Raw genomic sequence first — 25,505 nt, forward strand, 5'->3', positions numbered from 1 at the left:
AGACAGAGTGCAATCCAGCATCACTCCAAAGAGTTTAGTACTTTCAACTTGTTAAACTGCCGAATTACACAAGTTTAAATTAAGCTTTGAGTTAAACCATCATAAGGCTTTGAGATGACAAAATGACGATTGGATTTTGTGTGGCCCATCGTCATATACAATAATAGTGTTGCTTCAGGTTGTGAATGCTAATATTCCTCTTGGTATACAATACATTTTGGTGTTGTACAGGTATAGAACCGAATGTCAGAAAGTCGATTGCACTTGATCCTTTTTCCCCCCATTGCCTTTTCAGCCATATAAACCCAATCATGGATACATCCAATTCTACCTTGTTTGTTAATTAAATTTAATTGAATTTATTCAATAATAATACAATAATAATAAAAAAAAAAAAAAAATGCATTGGTCACACCTGGTTATGGACATCAAACATTACATGTTGCAGTTATTTCCATGGAAGAGAGGATATGCATAGACATTCAAATTACCTTAACTTTTATCTCTGCTAACTTTGATCACACTATAGTATACTATGGTAAGGGTTGTGACCCTTATCTTTTTTTAAGATTCCCCTGAATTTCCCCAAGGGGATCAATAAAGGAATATCTTATCTTATTCTTTATTTTTACAATTTTAAGTTGTATTTTGTGATTCTGTGTGAAGGGGGGACTAGCAAAGTAAGACTTTCCTTTTCAAACTGTCTGTTTAACTGTGCATATGACAAATAAATCTCTTCACTCTTGAATAAGGTGACCTTAAGTTAACCTCTGCTTGAACACCCCCCCTCCAGCCGCATCGGCAGCAACGTGGATGGCCAGTACCTGATGGACGGAGTCCCCTTCAGCTGCTGTAACCCCAGCTCCCCCAGGCCATGCATACAGGGCCAGATGACCAACAACACAGCCCACTACAGCTACGACCACTACACAGAGGACCTCAACGTGTGGAAGCGCGGCTGCCGTGAGGCCATGCTATCCTACTACGGCGGAATGATGAACATGATCGGAGCCATGATGCTGCTGGTCACCATGCTGGAGGTGAGTGCGGAAAACCCACGGGGAGGCAGGTTGATGCAGACACAAATACGGGCAAGCATGAACATTTACATCTGAGGTATTTAGTAGACGCTCCTATGCGGAGTAGCTTAGAAGAAGTGCGGCGGAAGTGTACGCTAAAATTGCAAGTAGTATAGCCGACACAGCAAGTAGTATCGTGGACACAGCAAGTAGTATCGCTGACACAGCAAGTAGTATCGCAGACACATAAAGTATTATCACAGACACAGCCAGTAATATAGCCAACACAGCAAGTAGTATCACCGACACATCAAGTAGTATTGCCGACACAGCAAGTAGTATTGCAGACACATCAAGTAGTATCGTTGACACAGCAAGTAGTATCGTGGACACAGCAAGTAGTATCGCAGACACAGCAAGTAGTATCGTGGACACAGCAAGTAGTATTGCCGACACAGCAAGTAGTATAGTCGACGCGGCAAGTAGTATCGCAGACACAGAAAGTATTATCGCCGACACAGCAAGTATTATCGCCGACACGGCAAGTAGTATCACCGACACATCAAGTAGTATAGTCGACACACCAAGTATTATCGCCGACACGGCAAGTAGTATCACCGACACATCAAGTAGTATAGTCGACACAGCAAGTAGTATCGTCGACACGGCAAGTAGTATCGTCGACACGGCAAGTATTATCATATACATGGCAAGTATTATCGCCGACACGGCAAATATTATCGCCGACACGGCAAATCAAATCAAATCAAATTAATTTGTAAGGCCCGACAACACACGTTAATGTCCCCATGGGCCGGACACGTCTTCTTTAAACAAGTCAAGAAGAAACATCACAATAAGTCAAGAACAAAACAAGAACACCATAAAGTCAATTTTTTTTTAAATAAATGTAAAATAAATTAAGCAAATATTATCGCCGACACGGCAAGTAGTATCGTCGACACGGCAAGTAGTATCGTCGACACGGCAAGTAGTATCGTCGACACGGCAAGTAGTATCGTCGACACGGCAAGTAGTATCGTCGACACAGCAAGTAGCCAAAAAGAGCTGTAAGAGCACATAATTAGTGCTCAGTCAATACAGTCAAAGAACATTAAGATATATGTAGTCTACAATTAATAAGTACAAGGACAAGGAAGAAGCAACCCCCCTCCCCCCAGAACACAAACAGATAAACACGTTCATACATAACGTCTTAACACGACACCATCAAAAACAAATCATTTGAAAATATAACATCTACGCCCCCGAAATGTCTCATTCTGTGACATTTAATGAACCCCAGTAAGACTACATAGTGAGTTTGTTTATGAAAGTCAGGTGAGGATTTAGGCAGCAGTGAGTCTGTCTAGTGAGGTTAGAAACCTGGGGACATTCAAAGCCTTGACCTAGTTGGAACTGCCATCCTTCCTGCCTTGCTCTAATAGTGGCACGTTTGTCTAGTACGGGTCTTCAGCTAGCTTACCTCTGGTCTGCTACTTCCTACCGAAGGGGTAATCCTATCACATGGCATGGATGACATCCCCTGTCACTTCAACTCTGCCCCCAACCCCTTCTGTCGAGTAGCTACATAATTTACATTGATGTGGAAACTGAAGATGTGGATTGATGTGCACTGTCCCTGGGTAAAAAATTTATTAACTTAAACTTAGCCGAGTAGCCCTGCCTGAAGCCTAGTAAGCCTGGTATCTGGCCAGGGGAGATTTCTTTTCGGCTTATTGGTAGATGTCTGGTTTCCCATGTTGGGAACCCGGGTGGGTTATACAGTGTCTTAAAATGGTCATGCATGAGTTTGGCTTGTTGGACTGTACCAGTGATGCAGTGGTAAAATATAAGGTGGGTAAACTATTGACCATATTCACACGGCAGCCATTTTGCTCTTATGTCATGCTCCGGTTGGGATTTCAGAGTGGAAAGAATAGCCACGTGTGAATATGGTTAATGAACTCCAGTCGATGACGACAGTAACGCTAGCAATCACTAATATGTATAGGCCTATCATTTTAAACAAGACATGTGATGTCAGTGACTGATGGCGGGTATATCCTCGAATGGCCCCAATTCTCAATCCACCTTTTGTGACCACGTTCTAATCCGAGCCTTTGGGGAGTAATTGTGTTTTTCTTTGTTGCTACCTGTTTTCATTGGTGTTTTGAGGCTTGGTAAGCCATACATCCCCGGTCATGTCGTGATTGTTTTAATGTATTGTAGTTTTTTATTTTGTGTATAGCTACTGTATTTTCTATTTTTAGTATTTCTCAGTTTTTAGTAGAATGGCCAGATCATCTGCATAGCCATACTTCCTTGTAGGTCGTGAATGTAGATGTTGAACAGCATAGGTGCCAGTACTGAGCACTGAGGGACTCCGTTCTTGCGCTTTCTGACCCTGCTGCTTTGGCCGTTGCTAGTGAATAGCATCTCCATTATGAAGCTCACCATGTGCTTGTCTCGGATGGTTTCCAGAAGCTTCATATGTAGTCCACGCAGCCAGACAGTGTCGTAGGCAGCTGTGTGATCCAGGAAGACGGCACCAGCCTTCTCACCTGCCTGGAAGCTGTCTTCTATGTCTTGGCACAGGAGGGTCACCTGGTCTGTTGTTGACCTAGCGGTTCGAAAGCCAGCTTGTTCTTTGGGCAGCTGGGGGTCAATGACTGGGTTAAGACACGTCAGAATGAGGCGTTCAAGAAGCTTGTATGGAACGCAAATTTGAAAAGATTCAAATGAAATCTGATGGATCTGTGGCAGCGGTCGGGGTAAATCCATAATATCCATTCAGGGATATAATTATTTTTAGAATTGTATTATTATATTTTATTTCGTCAAAATATCCTATTTTCATGTAGGATGCATTCATCTGATACTGTAAAGTCCCTACTATGAATTTCAAGATTTATAAAAGGTGGATATACTACAGTATATTTCACAAATAAAAAAGGGAGTTAAACTGAGTTTAGATGGGTTTATCCACCACTACTACTACTACAGTACATTTACTACTACTACAGTACATCTACTACTACTACAATACATCTACTACTAGTTCAAGTTTCAAGTTTCAAGTTTCTTTAATAGTTGTCATACAGAAGTACAGAATACTTTTGTACAAAATGCTTCTTACTGTTGCGCTCCAGAGACTGTGCATGACAAGATAAGTATGAAATAAAAACATAGTAAAAATTTAAGTAAAAAAAGAGGTCACAGTGTTCAGTTTAGACATATGTACAATGTTCGTAGACGTAGTTACCATACAATATACAATACTGTGCAGTGTACTAATATACAATACTATATAGTGCAAGGCATAAATGGACGAGGTGCAGTTTAGGTACAATTCACAGTAGGTGTACGAGTTGTAGTGCAAATCCTTTATCAATAAATATAAAGTGTAAGTGTGTTTGTGTGATCTAAAGTGTGGAGAGTGGGTGCTGCAGTGTGTTGTTTGTTTGAGTGAGTGTGTGCGTGTGGGTGTGTGTGCTGTGTGCATTTGATGGTTGTTGCATAGTGATTATTGTTCGTTTAGCGATTATTGTTCGTTTAGCAGCCTGATGGCCTGGGGATAGAAGCTCCTTCTGAGTCTTTCTGTGCTCGCCATAAGACTCCGGTATCGCTTGCCTGACGGCAGCAGTTCAAAGAGGCAGTTGTTCGGGTGGCTCGAGTCCTTAATAATTCTCTTAGCCTTCCCCTTGCACCGCTTGTTGTAAATGTTCTGGAGGGTGGGAAGCCCCCCTCTAATTGTGCGTTCGGCTGAACGTGTCACTCTTTGTAGTCTGCTACGGTCTTGTGCAGTGCTATTCCCAAACCAGGAGGTGATGTTGCCGGTCAGGATGCTCTCTATTGTACATGAGTAGAAGTTCCTAAGGATCTTCTGACTGACTTGGAACTTCCTTAGGCGCCTGAGGAAGTAGAGGCGTTGTCGTGCCTTCTTCACAACACTGTCAATGTGTGTGGTCCATGTCAAGTCCTCGGATATGTGGGCTCCGAGGTACTTGAAACTGTTCACTCTCTCAACTGGTGCCCCGTCGATGCTGAGGGGGCTGTAGTCCTTGACCCCCGACCTCCTGAAGTCCACAATCATCTCTTTTGTTTTGCTGACGTTCAGGGAGAGGCAGTTCTCCTGACACCACTGTGACAGGTTCTCTACCTCTTCCAGGTAGGCCCTTTCGTCGTTGGCAGAGATCAGGCCCACCACTACTGTGTCATCAGCAAATTTGATGATGGTGTTGTTGTTCCGCTGTGCTACGCAGTCATGTGTGTACAGGGAGTAGAGGAGGGGGCTCAGAACACAGCCCTGGGGGGCCCCTATGTTGAGCGTGATGGATGAGGAGGTGCAGTTGCCGGCTCTTACCACCTGGGGTCTGCCCGTCAGGAAGTCCAGGACCCACTGGCACAGGTCATAGTTCAAGCCCAGGTCCCTGAGCTTGGCTATGAGTTTGGAGGGGACTATGGTATTGAATGCTGAGCTGTAGTCGATGAACAGCATTCTCACATAGTTCCCCTGCCTCTTGTCCAGATGTGATGCTGCTGTGTGCAGCACATGGGCTATGGCGTCCTCCGTGGACCTGTTGGGGCGATATGCAAATTACAGAGGGTCCAGGTTGATGGGGAGGGAGGAACAGATGTAGCCCTTCACTAGCTTCTCAAAGCACTTCATGGCTATGGAGGTGAGGGCTACAGGGCGGTAGTCGTTGAGGCAAGCGGGCGTAGATTTTTTGGGTACAGGGATGATGGTGGACTTCTTCAGACAGGTGGGGATGACGGCCTGTTCCAAGGACAGGTTGAAGATGTCAGTGAATACCGGGGCCAGTTGGTCGGCACAGACTTTTAGGACGCGGCCGGGGATGCCGTCCGGTCCTGCTGCCTTCCTGATATCCACTTTTTTAAAGATCCGTCTCACCTCATGCTCTGTTACCCTGAACACTGAGTCTCCATCAGCAGACCCCCCCCCCCCCCCCATTGCCGTGGTTTGTAGGCTGGTGTTGTTATTCACAGCCTCAAACCTCGCATAGAAGGAGTTGAGATCATTTGCTAAGGAGATGTCACTGTTCAGTTTGAGGGGGGTTCCTTTGTAGTCTGTCATTGTTCTGAGGCCCTGCCACATGCCTCTAGAGTCAGCCTGTTCAAACTGAAGTTCAACTTTATCCCTGTAGCGCCGTTTTGCCTCTATTACTGCTCTCCTGACGTTGTATCTTGCCATCTTGTGTTCTTCCATGTTGCCTGTCACCAGCCCGGTGTTGTATGCTGATGTGCGCACTTTCAGAGCCTCACGGACGGATTTGTCTACCCAGGGCTTTTGATTTGGGTAGATATTAATTTTGGTGGTGGGGATTATTACTTCTACCTGAGTACAGACATAGTCAATCACCGTTTCGGTGTATTCGTTAATATTGGCTGTGTTATCACGGAATACACTCCATTCTGTGCTTCCCAGCACTGCTTGGAGTGACTCCACTGACGTCACGGCCCAACGCTTAACCTCTCGCGAGACCACCGGCGTTCGCTTGAGACTTTGTCTGTACTTTGGCAAAAGAAAGATGGCGGCGTGATCGCTTTTACCGAATGGACTAAGAGCCTGTGACTTGTACCCATTCTTAAATTGCGAGTATACATGGTCTAATATGTTCTCGCCTCTGGTGGGACAGGTCACATGCTGATAGAAATTCGGCAGCACCTTTTTAAGACGCGCGCTGTTGAAATCCCCCAAGACCAAAATGGCAGCGTCAACATTAGCTGCCTGGAGTTTGTTTACCTCGTCGTGAAGTTTTGAAAGTGCGACCCCAGTGTTCGCGTGTGGTGGAATGTACACTCCGATGAGGATGATGGACGTTAACTCTCTTGGGAGGAAGAAGGGTCGACATTTTATCGTGATAAACTCCAGGTCTGGGGAGCAGTGGTTAGACAGTTCCTTTGTGTTGCCTAAATCGCACCACTCCTTCTACTACTACTACTACTACTACTACTACTACTACTACTACTACTACTACTACTACTACTACAACAGTACATCTCTGGATTATACAATTCCTCCACCCTTGGCCATTCTCCCAACCTCCTACGCAAACATTATTGAAATTGTGAATGGTGACCAAGTTGGCTTGGACATGATTCACCACTCAGCAGCTCTCTCTGCTCCAGGAAGAATACTGGCATAAAGTATTTAGTCTTGGACCTGGATTCGGGTCAAACCTTCAGAAGCTTATCAGATAAAAGCACCGTCAGAGGAATCCTAGACTTAGAGATGGAGGAGTCAAACACAGACCCACTTAGAGGAAATCTAAATTGTGATCTAAAGGATCTAAGGATCTATCTTAATTTACTCCTGAGGCACAATTTAGGACATTTGACAAAAATAACTTAAAACAATTATGATGCCTGTAGTCGACCTATAGGCTATGGTGCATACACTTCAAATAGCTTCAGTGATGTGATGGCCCCCATGCCATGCCAGCCTTTTCATTAATTGATAATGGCCTTTGATGATAATTGGCACTTCACCAAAAAACGACGCTGATTTATTTTGCACAATTTGTTTGAATAGGGCCACCAGTGAATCCTTGTGATCCTTAAATGATAAGGTAGCAGTCCCTATATAAGACAAGTTATTGCTATGTTTTCATCATTTTATGGATCTGTAAAGAACAGATAAGAGAACCACTGATCTAACCACAGTAATTGACGATTGTAGTTTGTCATTCTGACCATATGATAGAGACTCAGAAGCGTCAGACTCAGAAGAATTTCATTGCTAGGGAAACAGCTTAGGCCCATGTGTATTTCCTGTCAGCTGCTGTATTAGCAAACATTACAACAGGAAATACACTGGGGCCAAAATAGAATGTTAATGAAAAGGTCTATATTAATTATATCTCCGAACGAGTGTCTGGGATATTATGGTTTTCCCCCGACTACCGCCACCGCTGCACTTTTATTACCTCTAGAGGATGACCCCTATTAATTAGTGACCCCATGACCTTTCCTCTAGTGCCACCATCAGGCCAAACGTCAATTTCAGAACTTGTGTATCTCCTGATACGATTCTTACCAAACTTGTCAAATGTGTTTGCCTTACCACAGCAAGGCCATCAGGCCAAACTTAAGGTTCTAACTAGTTTATCTCCTGATCTGTTAGTCATACAGTCATGAAACTGGTATCCAGAGATGTTTCTATGAAGTCTGCCATATTGGAATGTCAACCGTCTTGAATTATTGTTGGGTGCCGGCCAGAAATCCGGAAAATGACTGTGGATTGCCAGCTATATTTAACATGGATAAGTTCCCCTTCTTTGCAGGGCTATAACTTTTTAAATCATATTGCTAGATTGCCATTATTAGGGCCCATTCAAAGTCCTATATGTATTGTTCAGGGTGAAGCAACGTTAAACTTTTTCATTCACATATTCATACTAAAGTATGGTCTAATGTATAAGTATGTTTTCATCTCTTTCTGCAGCTTTCTCCAGAACGTGATCTATAGCCCCAAATGCATTATATTGATGATGCAATACAGCTTGATGGCAATCGGCGCGATATAAAAAATTCCAACTAGACGTACTTCTAGAAGTTACTACACGTCATCTGATGTTGACCAGATGGGCGAGGGGCCGTTTATAATTCCGTGGGCAGCGTTATACCAATCATCTAATGTGGGTCAAATGTTGATCATAGCAGTTAGAATCGAAGACGGTAATACTACACGCTAAAACTCACCCCAGTCTCCTCGCGCCGTTGGGCGATCAGCGTAGAGTAGACATTTTACCATTATGGGATGTCGATTTAACCGGTCCATTTCCAGGTTGTATAATGGTATATACGTCCAAATCATGTTGTTTATCGAGTTATTGGCAATGGATCGCTATGTATTGTGACGAGCCAGAGTGCCGGGAGCCAAACCGAGTGCCCGGAAGTAATATGGCCGAACAGCACAACCTCCACAGCACTTCCTGTTTGGCGATTGCGCCGATCGGCCACCAGATGGCGCTCCTGAACCGCCAGAGAGCTCAGTGGGTCCTCCTGGTGGATCTCAGGCCAGCGGAGGGGAAATATGAATCCGATCACAGATTTTTGAAATATTGATATTAAAGACGCTGTAAAGCGTCCTTCGGCAACTTGAGCATGGCCGGGAAGGACGCTGTAACACGTCTTCTGGCAGTTAAAGTACACTTTTTTTCCATACTCATCCTAGCCTGTTCACTTGGTTCTTACCAAACTTACAGGTGTGGAATCTGAGGACTAACATCTTTAAATGTCTCATTTATCAGATCATTGATAAGCCATACCATATGATAGCCAGATCCAATCAAATTTCAGAAAAACGCATGATGAAAAGGGAGTGACAAGTTCCACCAAACTTGACAAACATGTTTGTCTTACAATAGCAAGGAGGCCCGTAAAGTTCTAAGTAATCTGGTGCTATTCTCATAAAATTTTAAACATGAACTACTGCTCAACGGCTCAAATTAGGGGTGTGGTCAAAAGGTGGATGAGGAATATACCCGCTGTCGTCTCGTCACCAACAGCAGTTTTTCCTCTCACTTACAGATCATGTTGAATGCCACCAAGAAACCTGTCATCGGTGGCTAGTGTGGTTTAAATTACATGATTCTAGTGTTACCCAGTATTTCAAACGGGGTGGGACAAAATTCTCCCCAAAAACGCATTTGTAGATTCCACAGAAGAAGTAAGAGTAGTATAGCCATTTTTGGACTGGCTTTGTGTCTTACCACATTTGAAATCCTTGGTAAATAACATAGTAATAACAAGGGAAGCTAACACTGGACCTTGGGCTAACACCAGAAGTGCACCATCTAAAGCAGTGGTTCTCAACTGGTCTAGCCTCGGGACCCAACATTTTCCTTAGTCATTAAATAAGTTGCAACCCAAATTTTTTAACCACTATGATTTATTTCAATATTTTTTTGCAGTAATACACAATCTTTCATGCACTGTTAAAAACATGAAATAAACACAAAAAAGTGCAACAAAAGTGCAACTAGGGCTAAAAACCCAATGAAATAAAATAATAAATAATATATGCTTCTTAGCAGATTTCTTAGCTTAACATAACATACCTGTTTGGGGGAACTAATGGGATAACTGGGTTGCTACAAAAGTGCAACTAGAGCTAAAAACCCAATGAAATAAAATTCTAATAATAATAAATAATATGCTTCTTAGCAGACTTCTTAGCTTAACATCCCAGGGAACTAATGGGATAACTGGGGATGTTGTTTGCTCCTGACAAGAGTCTCAAATTCTGGGGTGATGGTAGACAAAGCAACTCTGAGGTTGTGCTCAATGTACAATCTGTTCCTCTGCTTTGTCTTCAGCTGGACCAGAGCTGAGAAGCCACTTTCACAAAGATAGGTAGTTAAAAAAAAAAAAAAAAAAACGTATTTTTATATAAATATTTTTTTTCTTCTTTTTTTTTTACACACATTCGCGACCCACTAAAAATTTCCCCGCAACCCACTTTTGGGTCACGACCCACCAGTTGAGAAACACTGATCTAACGGAACATGCCAATATTGTGGGAAACTTACCATCTTCTCCAGAGTCAGACAAGAAGATCAATTCCTCTCTGTGTGTTCAGTAGAAAGCTATCCGGCTGCAAGCTAGTCTAGCTTAGCACAAATGAATGGAAGCAGATGAGAAGCGGCTAGCCTAGCTCCGGGAGAGGTGTTAGTTGGCCTAGGCTAGCCGCTTTTCATCCACTTGCATTCATTGTTACAAAGCTAGGCTAGCGTGCAGCCAGATAGCTTTCTACTGAACGCACAGAGACCAAATTCTTCTTGTCTGACTCTGAAGAACAAGGTATTTTGCTCTAATGAAAACAAAACAAACGTTTACAAAAACAAAAATTTATCCATATTGCAATAAATGGGCTAGAAATCAATAGAGTAGCCTCCACAAAATTCCTGGGGGTCCACATCGACAAATTATTGAATTTAAAGTACCATATTGATCATCTTATAAAAACACTATCTAAATATGTTGGCTTGTTCTTTAAGTTAAGACACTGTCTTCCACATTGAGCCCTTCTCACCTTATAAATCTCTATTTGAAGTTCCTCACTACTGCAACATCATATGGTCCAACACGTTTCCCAGTTACATAAAAAAACGACTGACTACAGAGACCCCACTGGACCTTTATTTAGCAACCTTGGACTCTTAAAGCTTGCAGAACTGAACGTGTATGAAAATGCTGCTATCATGTATCAAGTGCACAGGACCAGGGACGTGCACAGGACTTTAGAGGGGCAGCTCAAAGGCTGAAAAGGGCACTACACCTGTGTGTGTTTTAACCGAGTGTGCGTAGCGCGCACGCCCGGTTTTTAAGGGCCCTTTTCGGGCGGGGGGGGGGGGGGGGGGGGGGGGGCTTTTTATGCTTTTTGGGGGGTTTTGGTGATCAAATATTGAATATTGAACTATAATAATCAGTGCAGGAGCTCACTTATCCTTGAAAGACACTTTTATCACTGACTTAAAAGGCCCATACATCTCCATAAATGTTCAGGGGGGAGGGAATAAGTGCTTACCCTACAGACCCCAAGAAGTGATGTATATTCTGTATTGTTTAATATAAATGCATTTTTTATTCCAATCCCGATTTGTATTTGAGATTCCCAAATCCCATCGGACTTGACTTCTTCGTGTCCCTCAGTGAGTGTAATACCAGCATTCAACTGTATGGGCCACAGCGGTTTCTATCATCATCATCATCACCACCACCCATGCTATGCATAAAATATATAGGTCCGCGGAAAGGCACGCTGAGGAGGCCGTGCAAACTGCAATGGAATATGGGGCATCTCTCTCTCTTTAACTGATATTTTAATTCTATCCTGACATTTTTCAGTTGGAAGGGCAGTCTATATGCGTAACGGTAAAAAAAAAAAAAAAATTAATGGCACTTTTTTATGAGGCTCAAAAAGGCAGGTGCTCAAGCACCCCTTGGGCTCTATGTGTGCACGTGCCTGCACAGGACCAACCACTGGTTAAACAAGCTCGGCCCTATCTGCCGTCCCCTGCATGCACATTACACAAGAAAGAAACATCTCATCAAAGGGGGGAAACAAAAGCTAAAATGTACCAGTCTGAGTGTACTGTGCAGGGTTCCGCAGATATGGAACGAGCTCGACGACTCCATACAAGTGTCCCAGTCTGTCTCCCTCTTTAAAAGAAATGTAAAAAAAAAAAGAAAACTCTTCTCTCTCAGTCTTCATACAACTCCCAAAGTGTGGGGCGTGAGGTACTGCAGATGGAGCGCGATTCTTTTTTTTATAAAATAAGAATAAAAATGTAGCCTACCAAAACTGATAAATGCCAATGTCAACTATTAATTGACAAATTCCTTTTTTGAATGTTTTTTTTTATTGTTTTAATTTTTTTTTTAATTTGTTGTTGTTATGATTGTTCTGTTTGATGGAGCTAGATACCGTGATTTAAATTTTTTTTTGTTTTTGATCCACTTTTTCTCCCATTTTCTATTTTTCTCCCATCCCAATTTCGTATCATCCAATTCAACCCTCCCCTGTCTCGAACGCTGTTTCTTGCCTCCCACAAGCCGGCTGCAATGTGGACTAAGTCATACATAGCACGAGTCCCCTCCGATACTCGAGGTAACAGCAGTCGCATCTTTCCACCTGCGCGGCGCGATCTTTCAGCGTCAGGGGTCTGCGCTTTGGAGGGGCGCCGCCCCCATCGCTTCCTGATTCTACTGCGCAGGCGCACCAACCGACCTGTAGGAGTCGCTGTCCACAACGCCCAATCCCCACCCATCAGTTTCCCACCCCCTAATACTGCCAATGTGTATTAGTACGGACGACCAGCTAAACTGAAAGCAATGTGGAGCGCTGGGCTCGAACAGGCGAACCCAGCGTCTCCAGTATTCGTGGTGAGCGCCTTGCCCACTGCACCATGTAGCCGCCCTATACCGTGATTTGTTTGAAGGAATGAAGAATATATGTTAAAAAATTTACTTTTTCATTCATTTTTTCATTAATTCATAACTAAAACGAATTGACTGTCATGTGTTATTCCTTATACAGAGCACATTCAGAAGCCTAAATACGTTTTGCCACAAAAGGTGTTCTTGTCCATTGTAAAAGCATTGTAAGTTTGTGTTTCAGGCTAGCTAGCTATTGTCCAATCGAATGAGTGAATGAATGAATGGGAATTGAAGAGAGTGAGACATAACGTTACGCTAGCCTGCATGAGAGGAATTTGTGAGAGGAATCGAACAAAAATTGATACGTTTCTGGTTACTAGGGTTATAGGATAACCTTCGTTATATTTCATACTGGCTCCGCATCTTGCTTCGCTTATTGGGCTAATGGGCAGAAAGCAAGTGCGTAGCCCTGATAAATGTACCCCCTGAGGTCCCCTCATGACCACCAAAGCGGGGAGGGTCCTAGCCCCACACTCGTCCTAACGAGGAGCGGAAAGATAGAACTCCGACACTATGCGTAATAGGGCGCAGCTTCCCTAAAACGCACAATGTGAGTAGACCGTGTGTAATAAGCCCACTGTCTACATCACCACACATCCCTGCTAACACACTATGCCCGGGATGCAGAAAAGGTCCCAGCACTAAGGACCACATGAGAGACAGAGCTCTCAGTCATGTCCATGAGATAGAACCTGACGAAAGGACCCGGGGAGGACCACGAAGCCGCAGCGCAGATGTCCTCCACCGAGACCCCTCTAAGCAGGGCAGCAGAGGCCGCCATACCACGGGTGGAATGCCTCAAATAGATCCGCCATCAGCTCTATTTTTTTTCTTTTCTTTTTTTTAATCCTCTTTTTCTCCGCCTGATTTTTCTATTTTTTCTCCCCATCCCAATTTAGTCGTTATGCCAATTCCCCCCCTCCCCTACCTGGTCGTTGTGCGCATGTTCCTCCTACTGGTCGGTACAAGGGAACCCTGAAGTCTACCACACGCTTCCTCCAACACATGTGGAGAAAGCCAGTGGCTCTTTTTTCACCTGGCAGCGAGGAGTCTCATTGGTGAAGCGTAACGCGTTCCTGCTATTTCCTGCCTTTTGCTGAGCAGGCGCCCAGACCTGACCTGTAGGCGTCGCTGTCCACAACAAGACGAAAGTCTTTCTCTGGTCTGCATCCCCTTAACAATTGTGTGTATTGAGCTGTACTGTATTGTACCCATTCTGCAATCTGTTAATAAAGTTTTCAATCAATCAATCAATCAAACGCCAGATTACCACCCTCGACTTCCCTCCCGCTAACTCAGCCAAATGAGTTAGTATGACGATCGGCCCAAGCCGCAGGCAATGCTGACTCCGGGAGTCGAGACCGCAGCCTCTTGCACATCAGCTCTATTTTAAAATATTTCAAAATGTTCAGTTGCTATTGCATGCACTTTCATTACGCATATGAGTGCATGCCTACCAACTGTTCGCCTGTTTTATTGCAACACTACTATCACCGACATAAGAAGGGAGATCCCCCTTGAATGGCCCTTCTAAGGTTTCTCTCCTCCACATTGCCTGTGGTGCATTTTTTCCTATCGCTAGGTTTTAGTGAGTTTTTCCTTACCTTCGCGTGGGGTATGTCTGAGTGTTGCATTCATTTATAATTTTTTTTTTAACTTTATGGTGTTTTTGTTTTGTTCTTGATTTATTGTGATGTTTCTTCTTAAATCAAATAAAATAAAATGTATTTGTAAGGCCCGACAACACACGTTAATGTCCCCATGGGCCGGACACGTCTTCTTTAAACAAGTCAAGAAGAAACATAACAATAAGTCAAGAACAAAACAAGAACACCATAAGGTCCAACAAATTTAAAATAAATGCAAATAAATGAATGAATGCAAGCACTCTCAGACATACCCCACGCGAAGGTAAGGAAAAACGCACTAAAACCTAACAATAGGGGAAAATGCACCACAGGCAGTGTGGAGGAGAGAAACCTTAGAAGGGCCATTCAAGGGGGGATCTCCCTTCTTAGATGTCGGTGATAGTAGTGTTGCAGACTAACAGTTGGTAAGCATGCACTCATGTGTGTAGTGAAACACAGATGAGTGCATGCAATAGCAACTGAACATTTTTAAAAATTAAAGATAGAGCTGATAGCGATAGCAACTGAACATTTTGAAAGATTAAAGATAGAGCTGATAGCGAATCTATTTGAGGCACAGGGGCGGCGCAAAGAGAGTCGCGTCCTCCCCGACATCATCGCGGGACGTCCAGCGTTCTTGACTTGTTTAAGACGTGTGCGGCCCATGGGAACATTAATGTGTGTTGTCGGGCCTTACAAATACATTTGATTTGATTTGACACAATAGGTGAAGGCTATTTTCCACCTCACCTGTGTGAGGGGGAAAGCCTTTAGCACAATAACCCCGGAGCGATAAGAGCTCCGGAAAATCTTTGGCACAAAGGCTGGGTCAGGTCCACAGAGTAACACTGCTATCATCCCCCTGTATAGACAGGTACTCTGGTCGACCCGAACGAGTGTATAACTCACCCACGCGTTTGGCGGATGTGATGGCCAGGAGACACGCAGTCTTGAAAGACAGCTGATCCAACGGCTTACGCTTGAGAGGTTTAAAAGGGCACCCAATAGTCTAACCAGGACTAATTGGAGGTCCCGGCTAGGGGACAAATCACCCCTTAACAGGCTTGAGACGCCGTGCGCCCAGCAGAAAACATTTTACAAGAGGGCGGCTGAATAGCGGCTTGCCCTCGAAGCCTATGTGACATGAGGATATAGCCGCGGCATATACCTTCACTGTCGAGGCCGAGAGCCTATCCAAGATAGACTGAAGGAAGGACAGGATCGAGTTCAGAGGACATGACATCGGGTCCAGACCCTCAGCCTGACACCACTCTTATATATATACGCCACTTCCCTGCGTAAACCGTGGTAGTGGATGGAGCGCGCACGCTCCGGATGGTATTAATCACATTAGCGTTAATACCTATCCTTTCCAAATTCAACCTTTCAGCAGCCAGGCCATCAGACGCTGTCCCAGGACAGGCGGCTGAAACAACGAGCTGCGTGCTTGAGAGAGTGCTCCCCGAGACCATGGGATAGGCCATGGTGAAGTCACTTGGAGTTGAATTAGGACGGGGAACCAGGATCAGAGTCCTGTGTTCCCGACGTACCCGCTCCAACAGCTGGTGTATCGGGTATATGGGGGAAAACGCATACAGTATACCGTGTGGCCATGGGTATACAGAGAAGGCATCCACTCCCAGAGGGGGGTTGTCCTTCCGACTGTCTGCGAACCACAGGGGGCACTGGTGGGACTGACTGCTCACAAACAGGTCCACGGTGGCCTCCCCGAACTGGTTCCAGATCAGTCTGACTATGTCTGGGTCTAATCCCCAGTCATCTGGGTTGAGACCTCCTTGTGACATTAAGTCTGCTCCCACATTCTCTTTGCCTGGAATGTGGGGAGCCCTCAGGCTGTGCAGATTGCGAGATGCACATAGCCAGAGCTTCACTGCCGCCTGGTGGAGATGGGGGGAGCGCACTCCTCCCTGTCTGTTGACATACGCCGCTGACGTTATGCTGGTCCTGACCAGGACGTGCTTGTCCTTCACGAGAGAGATAAGCCGTCCAAGGATCAAATGCACTGCCTTCAGTTCCAATGCAATGATATGTAGGGAGGGCGGTTGGTCCGACACACCCCGCCCCACTTGTGTGGGGGGAGTTGGAGAAGACTGTCATGTGAGACGTGACGTTGCCCATGGGTCCAGTGGCCGAGGCCCCTTATCACTGATATAGGGGCTCTCAGATGCCTCCGCTCGCCCTTTGCAGGGTAATTTCCTATGCTGGAAAAACCACCTCTGTATTTTCCTCATAAAAGAGGAGACCGAGCAGGTCACAGAGTGGGCAGACGTCATCCTGCCGTGCAGGTGCCCTAAGGACCAGGCCGTAACCGCCTGCGGGGATGAAAAAACTCCAAGCGCACAGTGACTACTTCTCCAGTGCTGAGAGTTTCCCCCATAGACCTTGGTTTCAGGATTAAACCTAAAACATCCCACCCGCTGGCTGGGAGGAGGGGTACTCTTCACCAGTCTACAGCGAAGCCCAGATTGAACAGGTGTTCCACCCACCTGGTCCGGGCCTGGCGGATTCCTCCGACTGGCTAAGGACCAGTATGTCGTCTAGGCAAAAAATAAGATTGTTATCCCCTGACAACGTAGAGGTCCTAGCGTGGTCTCCGAGCACTTGATAAAAGTGTGAGGGGCCAGAGAATAACCTAACTGCCCTCTGGTATTCGTACACTAGAGAAAGCACAGGAATCCCATATGAGGAGGAAAAAAATCGGGATGTGAAAATACGCATCCGTCAGGTCTATGGAAGCGGACCGGTCTCCCACCTTGCTGCATGCGGTAAGTGGTTTGACAGTCAATATTCTGAACGGTTCCCGGCAATCGACCGATTGAATGGAGATATATTTCCAGTATGGGCCTGACCCCCCCTGTTTTCTTGGGTACCCAAAAACAGGGGGTAGACCTTTGCATTACGTCCCTTTGCTGGGAATGAAAATGACCTTCTTTGCCAACAGAGATTTCTATGTTTATTCGAATCTTGTTGGCCAGGGCTGTCGCAGCCGCGGCATCTGATAACAGAGCAGGGTTCAAATCCATAAACGGAGGGTCATCAACGTTCTTTCTATCCAGTTCACTATACCGCACTTCTGTACCCACATGCAGTAACAGTCACAAAGCGGTCATGCGACCAACTGGTACCGACCCGCTAAAAACTGTAGATAAGAGGTCCCGGTCCCTTCCGCCATGCACTGTGCCAGCTGCACCCATGGGGGACCCCGACAGAAAGGGAGGGGTTTGAACCAGTCGAACACCCGACTTCATATCCATCTCAGAGAGAGGATGACGCTATTCCCCATCTGAGCTAGGTCCCGTCTTCGTGACACACTGGGGATCACTAGCTCTGCGGCCTGACATACGCACAGTGTAATCTTTTTTATTCTGATTACTTTGAAACTGTAAACCTGTGATGGTATTACTACCATCCAAATTACGAGCACTCCAAACACTGCTGCCTCTGTTAGGACACGTAGTCTGGACGGGGGAAGCACAAACGTAATACCCGGCCTGGCAAGGGCGGGGCTGGGGGGACCCACAACATGCCACGACATCGTGTTGAGGTGCACAGGGGTTCCCTCTCTGACGAGCGTAATTGGAGAGATTTGCTCCGTCGTCATGTGTTACGTCAGGATTATGCCTTGCAGGGAACCCTGCATCAAATGCAGACAGAGAAGGATTCTTAGCCTTACTCAGACTGACAGCCTCGTGTAAAACATACCCATACGAGGCTCTTTGGGACCCTGAGAAGTAATGTGAAAATTGCGCACGGGAATTCCCCACGTATATTATCACGTAGGCTTCACAGATCGTTGGGGTCTCTGGGCTACGTCTAATCAGACAAGCCACTCGAGCCCCCACGACTCAACTCAAGAGGGAGGGGTCACCAGATATCTCCCTGTGCATTCCCTGTGCCTTTGCTCCTAGTCAATCTGTCACATGACAAATTCCCGACCGTCGAGGACGGACCAAACGCATCAGTCATCAGCCCCGGTCCTTGTGAGGACCTGGGAGGCCAGCTGACATTACACTGAAGAGAAGACCGGGCCGTTCGCTATATTTTGACATTGGTAGCGCGTTGGCTTTATCCACCAACCTGCCACTTTACGCGCCCGTTTACCTATATGTAAAAGCTTCTGATCATCATCTCGGGCACAAGACCGGGGCGAGCAGCTTATCAAAGCGTGCCCACCGGTTTAAAGCCCCCAGACCCAGCCTCACACCTGTGCCGTTTTAAGGACAGGTAGGGCTCTCTTCACACAATCTCATGGTAACGTAAGGGTCAAATGCACAGTAGCACCTGGCCAGGGTGCGTATTCTCCCTAGGGAGCTCAATATCACAAGCTGCGGCCGCAACCGTGACAACCCTGGGGGAGAGCTGCATAAATAATTTAGCACACCCCCTCCACCAGGGATACATGCTGTGCTGTCGGGGTCAGAATGTATGTTTCGGGGTCCTTCCTCTATTTATTAGATAGAGGCGGACACCCAGGGAAACTGGAGCTAGGGCGGTTAGACCCGACAGACCGTAGGGTAAAATTCTGGGTCCTCCGTCCGAAGGCGGTGACACACCACCCCTGGCCCGGGAGGTGCTCTCCCCATGGGGCCGGGGTGATTAGCCCGCACCAAATGGGGGGTATTATTCCACCTCCACAGACTGCCCGCCACTCACGCTTCCGATTGCTCGGTGCGCTGAGTGTGACGGATCATATTGGTCTGCGTTGTGTTTGATGTTAAATGTTAATGTCCCGAGGGGGAGTCGAACAGGGGGCTCCCGCGTCCGCGGGCGACGACACAGGCCGCTGCACTAAGAAGTGAATTCACTCCTAACTACCATACCTATGCGTCTGTTAACCCTGTTATGGGGAAGTGAGTTTAATTTACCAGCCCGCACTGCCACAGTCACTCGTCAACACACCTGTTTCCGTGACTGTGGACATACACACGGGCTTCTCCGTTACACTCACCTCCCTAAACTCACGCCCCTCAGGACATCCGGGTCACTGGGCACCACTGTGACGGATCATATTGGTCTGCATTGTGTTTTATGTTAAATGTTAATGTCCCGAGGGGGAGTCGAACAGGGGGCTCCCGCGTCCGCGGGCGACGACACAGGCCGCTGCACTAAGAAGTGAATTCACTCCTAACTACCGTACCTATGCGTCTGTTAACCCTGTTATGGGCAAGTGAGTTTAATTTACCAGCCCGCACTGCCACAGTCACTCGTCAACACACCTGTTTCCGTGACTGTGGACATACCCACGGGCTTCCCCGTTACATGAGCATAGGCTTCGACGCCACTCAACCCAGGGCTGGAGCTCCCTCTCCCGCGAGAAGGGCTCACCGCGACCGCGGTGCGGCTCAAGCTCTCCCCGGGCTCCAGCGATCTTCCGGAGAAGGATCGTCGGGCCAGGGATACTCCACGACGAGCGGTGGACAACCAGTGCTGAGCGCGCTGGGGGAGTCCTGAAAAGGACTTTTTGGGTGGTGGAATATCCATCTCTAACTAACAGTAACAATAACCCGTACTCTCAGCGCTGCAGGTGCTTGTGAACAGCCTTTTCGCGTGAAAAAATGAGGAAGGGTGAGCATGGCCACTACACCGGGTTATATACTACCGGAAGTGGGCGTGGCTAGGTAGATGTAAGGTGCATGAGAGTTTTTTTCAACATGCGCCGTAGGCGCGAGCATAGTCCAAGCAATAGGCGAAGCAAGATGCGGAGCCAGTATGAAATATAACAGCTAAAAGACAAGCGGCGGAGCCCACAAGTACTCCAGCTACAACTTTTGAGAGTGGCAATCTCAAAACAACTACCCCGCTTTGAGAAGATTTGCAAGGGAAAGCAGGGACACGCAAGTCACTAAATGTAGGCTAGAATGTGTGAAATATATACTCAAATAATCCACCACGTCGGATCAACAAATTGTGAAATAAATCACTTATAAATTGTCTGCCAAATTGACTCGTATATCTGACTATATTCAATATCCAAATTGTCATGGTTATCAATAATATCCAATAATGATAGAAACATCTTTCAACGGTTTTATTCAAAGTGAATCAAACTATTTACAGACAGGAGACGTTGCAAGGAAATTAGGAATTGATCATTGCAACGGGCAGACCGTCTACATTCATAGAATCAGAAACAAGGCTAACACAGGGGGCGGCTGGGTGGCGCAGCGAACATTGCGCTCGTGATGAGACACCGGGTTCGACTCCGGCTGTCGGCGTTGCCTCCAGCTTGGGCAGGCCGTCATACTAACTCAATTGGCAGAGTTAGCGGGTGGAAGTCGATGGGTGGTAATCTGGACATTGTGGACAGCGACTCCTACAGGTTGGTTGGGGGATGCCTGCACAGCAGAGACAGGAAAATGGCGGGGGTAGTGTGAGCCTCAGATACGTTACACCTCGCCAAATGAGAGTCCGCGCTGGCAGGTGAAAAGATGTGACAGGCTGCCTCCACATGTATCGGAGGAGACATGTGATGCAAGGTTTCTATCCTCCATACAACCGGCCAGTGGGGGGGCATATGCGAGCAACGTTCAATACAGGGGAGGGAAGAATTGGCGCGGCTAAATTGGGATGGGAGAAAAATAGAAAAAGAGGAGAAAAAGTGGATAAAAAAAGAAAGAAACAAGGCTAACACAAAGTCTAAACATGGTTATGGTTAAGATACCAGACTTTAAGACTAGTGGTCTAGAATTACGGCTTAGTTCAACAGTTTAGAAAAGCTGAGGACACAGTCTCCTGACAATAGGTGGCTGTTGTGAGGAATGTGATGGCATTCCCTGTGGGCACACATAGAACCTCACTTTAGCACAGTAGATGAGTACATTGTAGACGCTGTTTAAGTCATTTACAATAGATTGAATGATAGATAGATAGATAGATAGATAGATAGATAGATAGATAGATAGATAGATAGATAGATAGATAGATAGATAGATAGATAGATAGATAGATAGATAGATAGATAGATAGATAGATAGATAGATAGATAGATAGATAGATAGATAGATAGATAGATAGATAGATAGATAGATAGATAGATAGATAGATAGATAGATAGATAGATAGATAGATAGATAGATAGATAGATAGATAGATAGATAGATAGATAGATAGATAGATAGATAGATAGATAGATAGATAGATAGATAGATAGATAGATAGATAGAAATCTACTACTCAGGGAAGTACTGCAATTATTATTTGAATGTAAAGAAATCTACTAGCCTACTCAGGGAAGTACTGCAGGCTAATTATTATTATTGTAATGAAAATAAATCTCCTACTCAGGGAAGTAGCCTACTGTAAGCCTACACGTAAAAAATGTATTATGCATAATTATTTCACAGTGGCACAGGATAATTTGCCAAGCTTTTGTTCATTTTCAAATAAAACGAATTGTGTCTTTGTGTTTTGTTATGTTAATCGTGTCTTGTTAGTATTAGAGGAAATGGCATGTTTGTGGCCTAAAATGTATTCTAGCCTACATCTAGGTGGGGACCAGGTTAGATGGGGCTCATTTGACGTAGAAACTGTACATTGGAGGAGGTTGGGTGGGGGGGGTTGGGTACATTGGGATATTGACAACCATACTGGGTAATTTACATTGGAGGTGGTTGGGGGGGGGGGTAAAAAATGTAAAAAATGTAAAAAATGTATTATGCATAATTATTTCACAGTGGCACAGGATAATTTGCCAAGCTTTTGTTCATTTTCAAATAAAACTAATTGTGTCTTTGTGTTTTGTTATGTTAATCGTGTCTTGTTAGTATTAGAGGAAATGGCATGTTTGTGGCCTAAAATGTATTCTAGCCTACATCTAGGTGGGGACCAGGTTAGATGGGGCTCGAAAATATTTCCAACTACCCAAATGGGGCCTGATTGAAAAAGTTTGGGAACCACTGATATAACTGAGGATTGTCTACAGAAAATTATGTATTGTGTTATGTTCTATATAACATGTCTTGTTTCGTTTTTATAGATGTATTTATTTGTTTTGTTTTTGCTGGGCTCCCCTCTCAAAAGCAGCGGCTGCAGCTTATCCTGGGGTTTTCCTTTTCATACAACCTCAACTTATTACTACATGATCTTTATGATGCTTGTTTGACCTTGTATGAATAAAAATACATCGTATCGTATCGTAAACAAATTTCCCACAATGTCGACACAGTCCTTTAAACTCTAGCTGTCATGGATAACAATGTTGTTGGTGGCAATCGAGATAATTGGTGAGAGGAAAGTTCAAAATCAGATCCAAAATCACGAAACCTTCCCTATTTAAAGCCCTCTCCCCAACAGCTGACAGGCGTGTGTCCCTGCTGTCCCCCCTGCAGGTTGGTGTGATGATAGGCCTGCAGTACGTGAATACCTCCCTCTCCACCCTGGCTAACCCAGAGGACCCAGAGAGTGAGAGCGAGGGCTGGATGCTGGAGAAGACCGTGCAGGAGACGTTCAGTGACATCATGGCTAAATTTGGCAAAGGCAACCAGGTGGAGGAGGGCGGTGAGGGAGCGGTCACCACAGTGAGCTGAGCGTGCTCCTCCCATACAAACTGAGACCACTCCCCGCCCGAGGAGGAAGAAAAGGAAAAAAGGAAAAAAAAGTTTGCAAGATTGTGTCTCTCTTTTTGTACTGGCATTTAACATGAAACAGACAACACTTACACACATTTGGCTTTCAGAAGGACAGAACATGGGGATGGGGGTTAAACCAAAAAAAGCCCATAAATGGACTCCTTACAAATGAACTCCTTACCAGTGGACTCCTTCCGTACATAACACAGTGCATAACGATAGAGATGATAGGCCTGCTACCGAACACCCTTTTGTCCCCACAGCTCCTCTACAAACAGCCATACAACATTCTCACATCATCCACCTCAGACTCCCAACTTCGCTTTGCGGCGGGTAACGTTTGAGGGACTCGCTTCCTTGGTTTCTGCACTCTTTGATTTTCCTTATTTTGTGTTTTCTCATTTACTGTTTTACTTTTTTGGCCCAATTCCCCCCACAACAAAACAGAAAAACAACACAACAACACAACAACAACAACAACAACAACAACAACAACGAAAAATTTCACCCAAATTGCTATGGTGTAAATGCATGAAATGTCTGATGTTTTGCATTCAAATGAGAGTATCTATAATTGTTTTCCCCTTTGTATTGTTATCAGAGTTTGGTGAGATGAGCAGGTATTTAGTGTGGGTATGGTGGTTGCTATGCAACCCCCCCTACCACGGAAGCCAGAGGATCAGGTTTTAAAGTTATTAATAGCCCACAAAGCAGTGTTTTAATTTGTTTTGGCCCGTCTATAGTGCTTTGGCTTGTAGCTGATATAGACAAAGAAAACAAACAGATTCCCCCACGCACCTTTTTTTTCATTTATTTTTCCTTTTTTTCTTTTCTTTTTTTTTACACCAGTCCACCATTGTCCATTGAAGACTGGGACACACTCCTGAATTGGAGTAGAAGCACGGAGGAGATGGTTTCCTACCATTGCACCCGGGCCTAACTGTGCGTGAGTTGTGACGTGCGGGGTTGGTGGGTGAGGTCAAGAGTCGGGGAACAGGAGTAATAAGCGAAGCAGGAAAGCGGGGGCGCGACTCCAAAGCCGAGGAGGACAATTGAGATTGGCAGCTAAATCTTGACTCCTATAACCGCTGAACCCTGAACTCAGATCCTCTGACCCCTCATCCATTGACCTGTTCGGTAATCAGCAGCAGTGTCTGTCGCACGCTACCACACAGTCACGCACACATATTCCAACATCTGGGTTGCTGTCTTTGTAAATAGTGTAGAAATGTAAAGGTAAAAAAAAAAAAAAAAAAAACTTTTTTATGCAATGTAATTAATCAAAATCTTTTATTTCATCCAATGTAAAGTTTGTTTTGCCATACAAAATATTTTTTTGGTCTTTGTGTGTAGAAAGGCGATGACGACGATGCTGATTGTATACTTGAATAAAGGATTGTAGCCGTGTGATAGAAGTGGAGAATAATACTGTTGTGTTGTTTGAACCTCGGATGGCAAAGAGCGGAGATCAAAGACAAGAGCATTCTGGGAACGCTGTAGGATTCCTGATTAAGCCAATAGGATAAGGGCTATTATGGTATTACTGCTTTCACATGGACACAAGATGGCCCTTCACATGGTCATTACAAGGACAGGACTATGTGTGTGTGTGTGTGTGTGTGTGTGTGTGTGTGTGTGTGTGTGTGTGTGTGTGTGTGTGTGTGTGTGTGTGTGTGTGTGTGTGTGTGTGTGTGTGTGTGTGTGTGTGTGTGTGTGTGTGTGTGTGTGTGTGTGTGTGTGTGTGTGTGTGTGTGTGTGTGTGTGTGTGTGTGTGTGTGTGTGTGTGTGTGTGTGTGTGTGTGTGTGTGTGTGTGTGTGTGTGTGTGTGCATGTGTGTGTGTGTGAACAAGATAGTCATATATAATTATGTAGAGTAATTATATGTGATTTTTCCTGGACATGCAGTAGGTCTGTGTAATATAGAAGCAATTAAAGGGGCGGCACTCAATTTTCACACAATCCAAAAACAAAAATTTAGTTAATTGAGTCCTTGTGACATCATCTGAGGATGATTTTAATTACATTTGGATAATTATATACAGTATACAATGTTATCTGCTCACTTAAACATTGTTAAAATGACATGTTTAATAATCCAAATGATGTTCATTGCATGGAACTGCATTGTAATGTAAAGTATGATATCAAACCAAAACTTTGTAAGACGACATTTGCTCATTAAGTTAGACAAGAGAATTGTATAAGTCTTTATTTGTCATCAGATTAACACACACACACACACATGCGATGGGCGACCCACACACACAGTCACTGACGAAATGTTCTCTGCAAACTCCACACAG

The 25,505-nt window shown here is 45.1% G+C and overlaps 1 protein-coding gene across 1 annotated transcript in view; it reads left to right on the forward strand.

Annotated features, from left to right (window-relative positions):
• prph2a (peripherin 2a (retinal degeneration, slow)) overlaps positions 1-23,160 on the forward strand; it is a gene marked incomplete at both ends in the record, with an annotated part of 30,979 nt that extends 7,819 nt beyond the window's left edge. Inside the window, 2 exons of the mRNA XM_084323341.1 lie at positions 794-1,040; positions 22,963-23,160. Coding sequence (XP_084179467.1) covers positions 794-1,040; positions 22,963-23,160 — 445 coding nt within the window. The remainder of the gene's footprint in view (positions 1-793; positions 1,041-22,962) is intronic.
• Between the last annotated feature and the right edge of the window lie 2,345 nt (positions 23,161-25,505).

This window comes from Notolepis coatsorum (assembly GCF_963971535.1).
Source record: "Notolepis coatsorum genome assembly, chromosome: 10".
Taxonomy (NCBI): Eukaryota; Metazoa; Chordata; class Actinopteri; order Aulopiformes; family Paralepididae; genus Notolepis; species Notolepis coatsorum.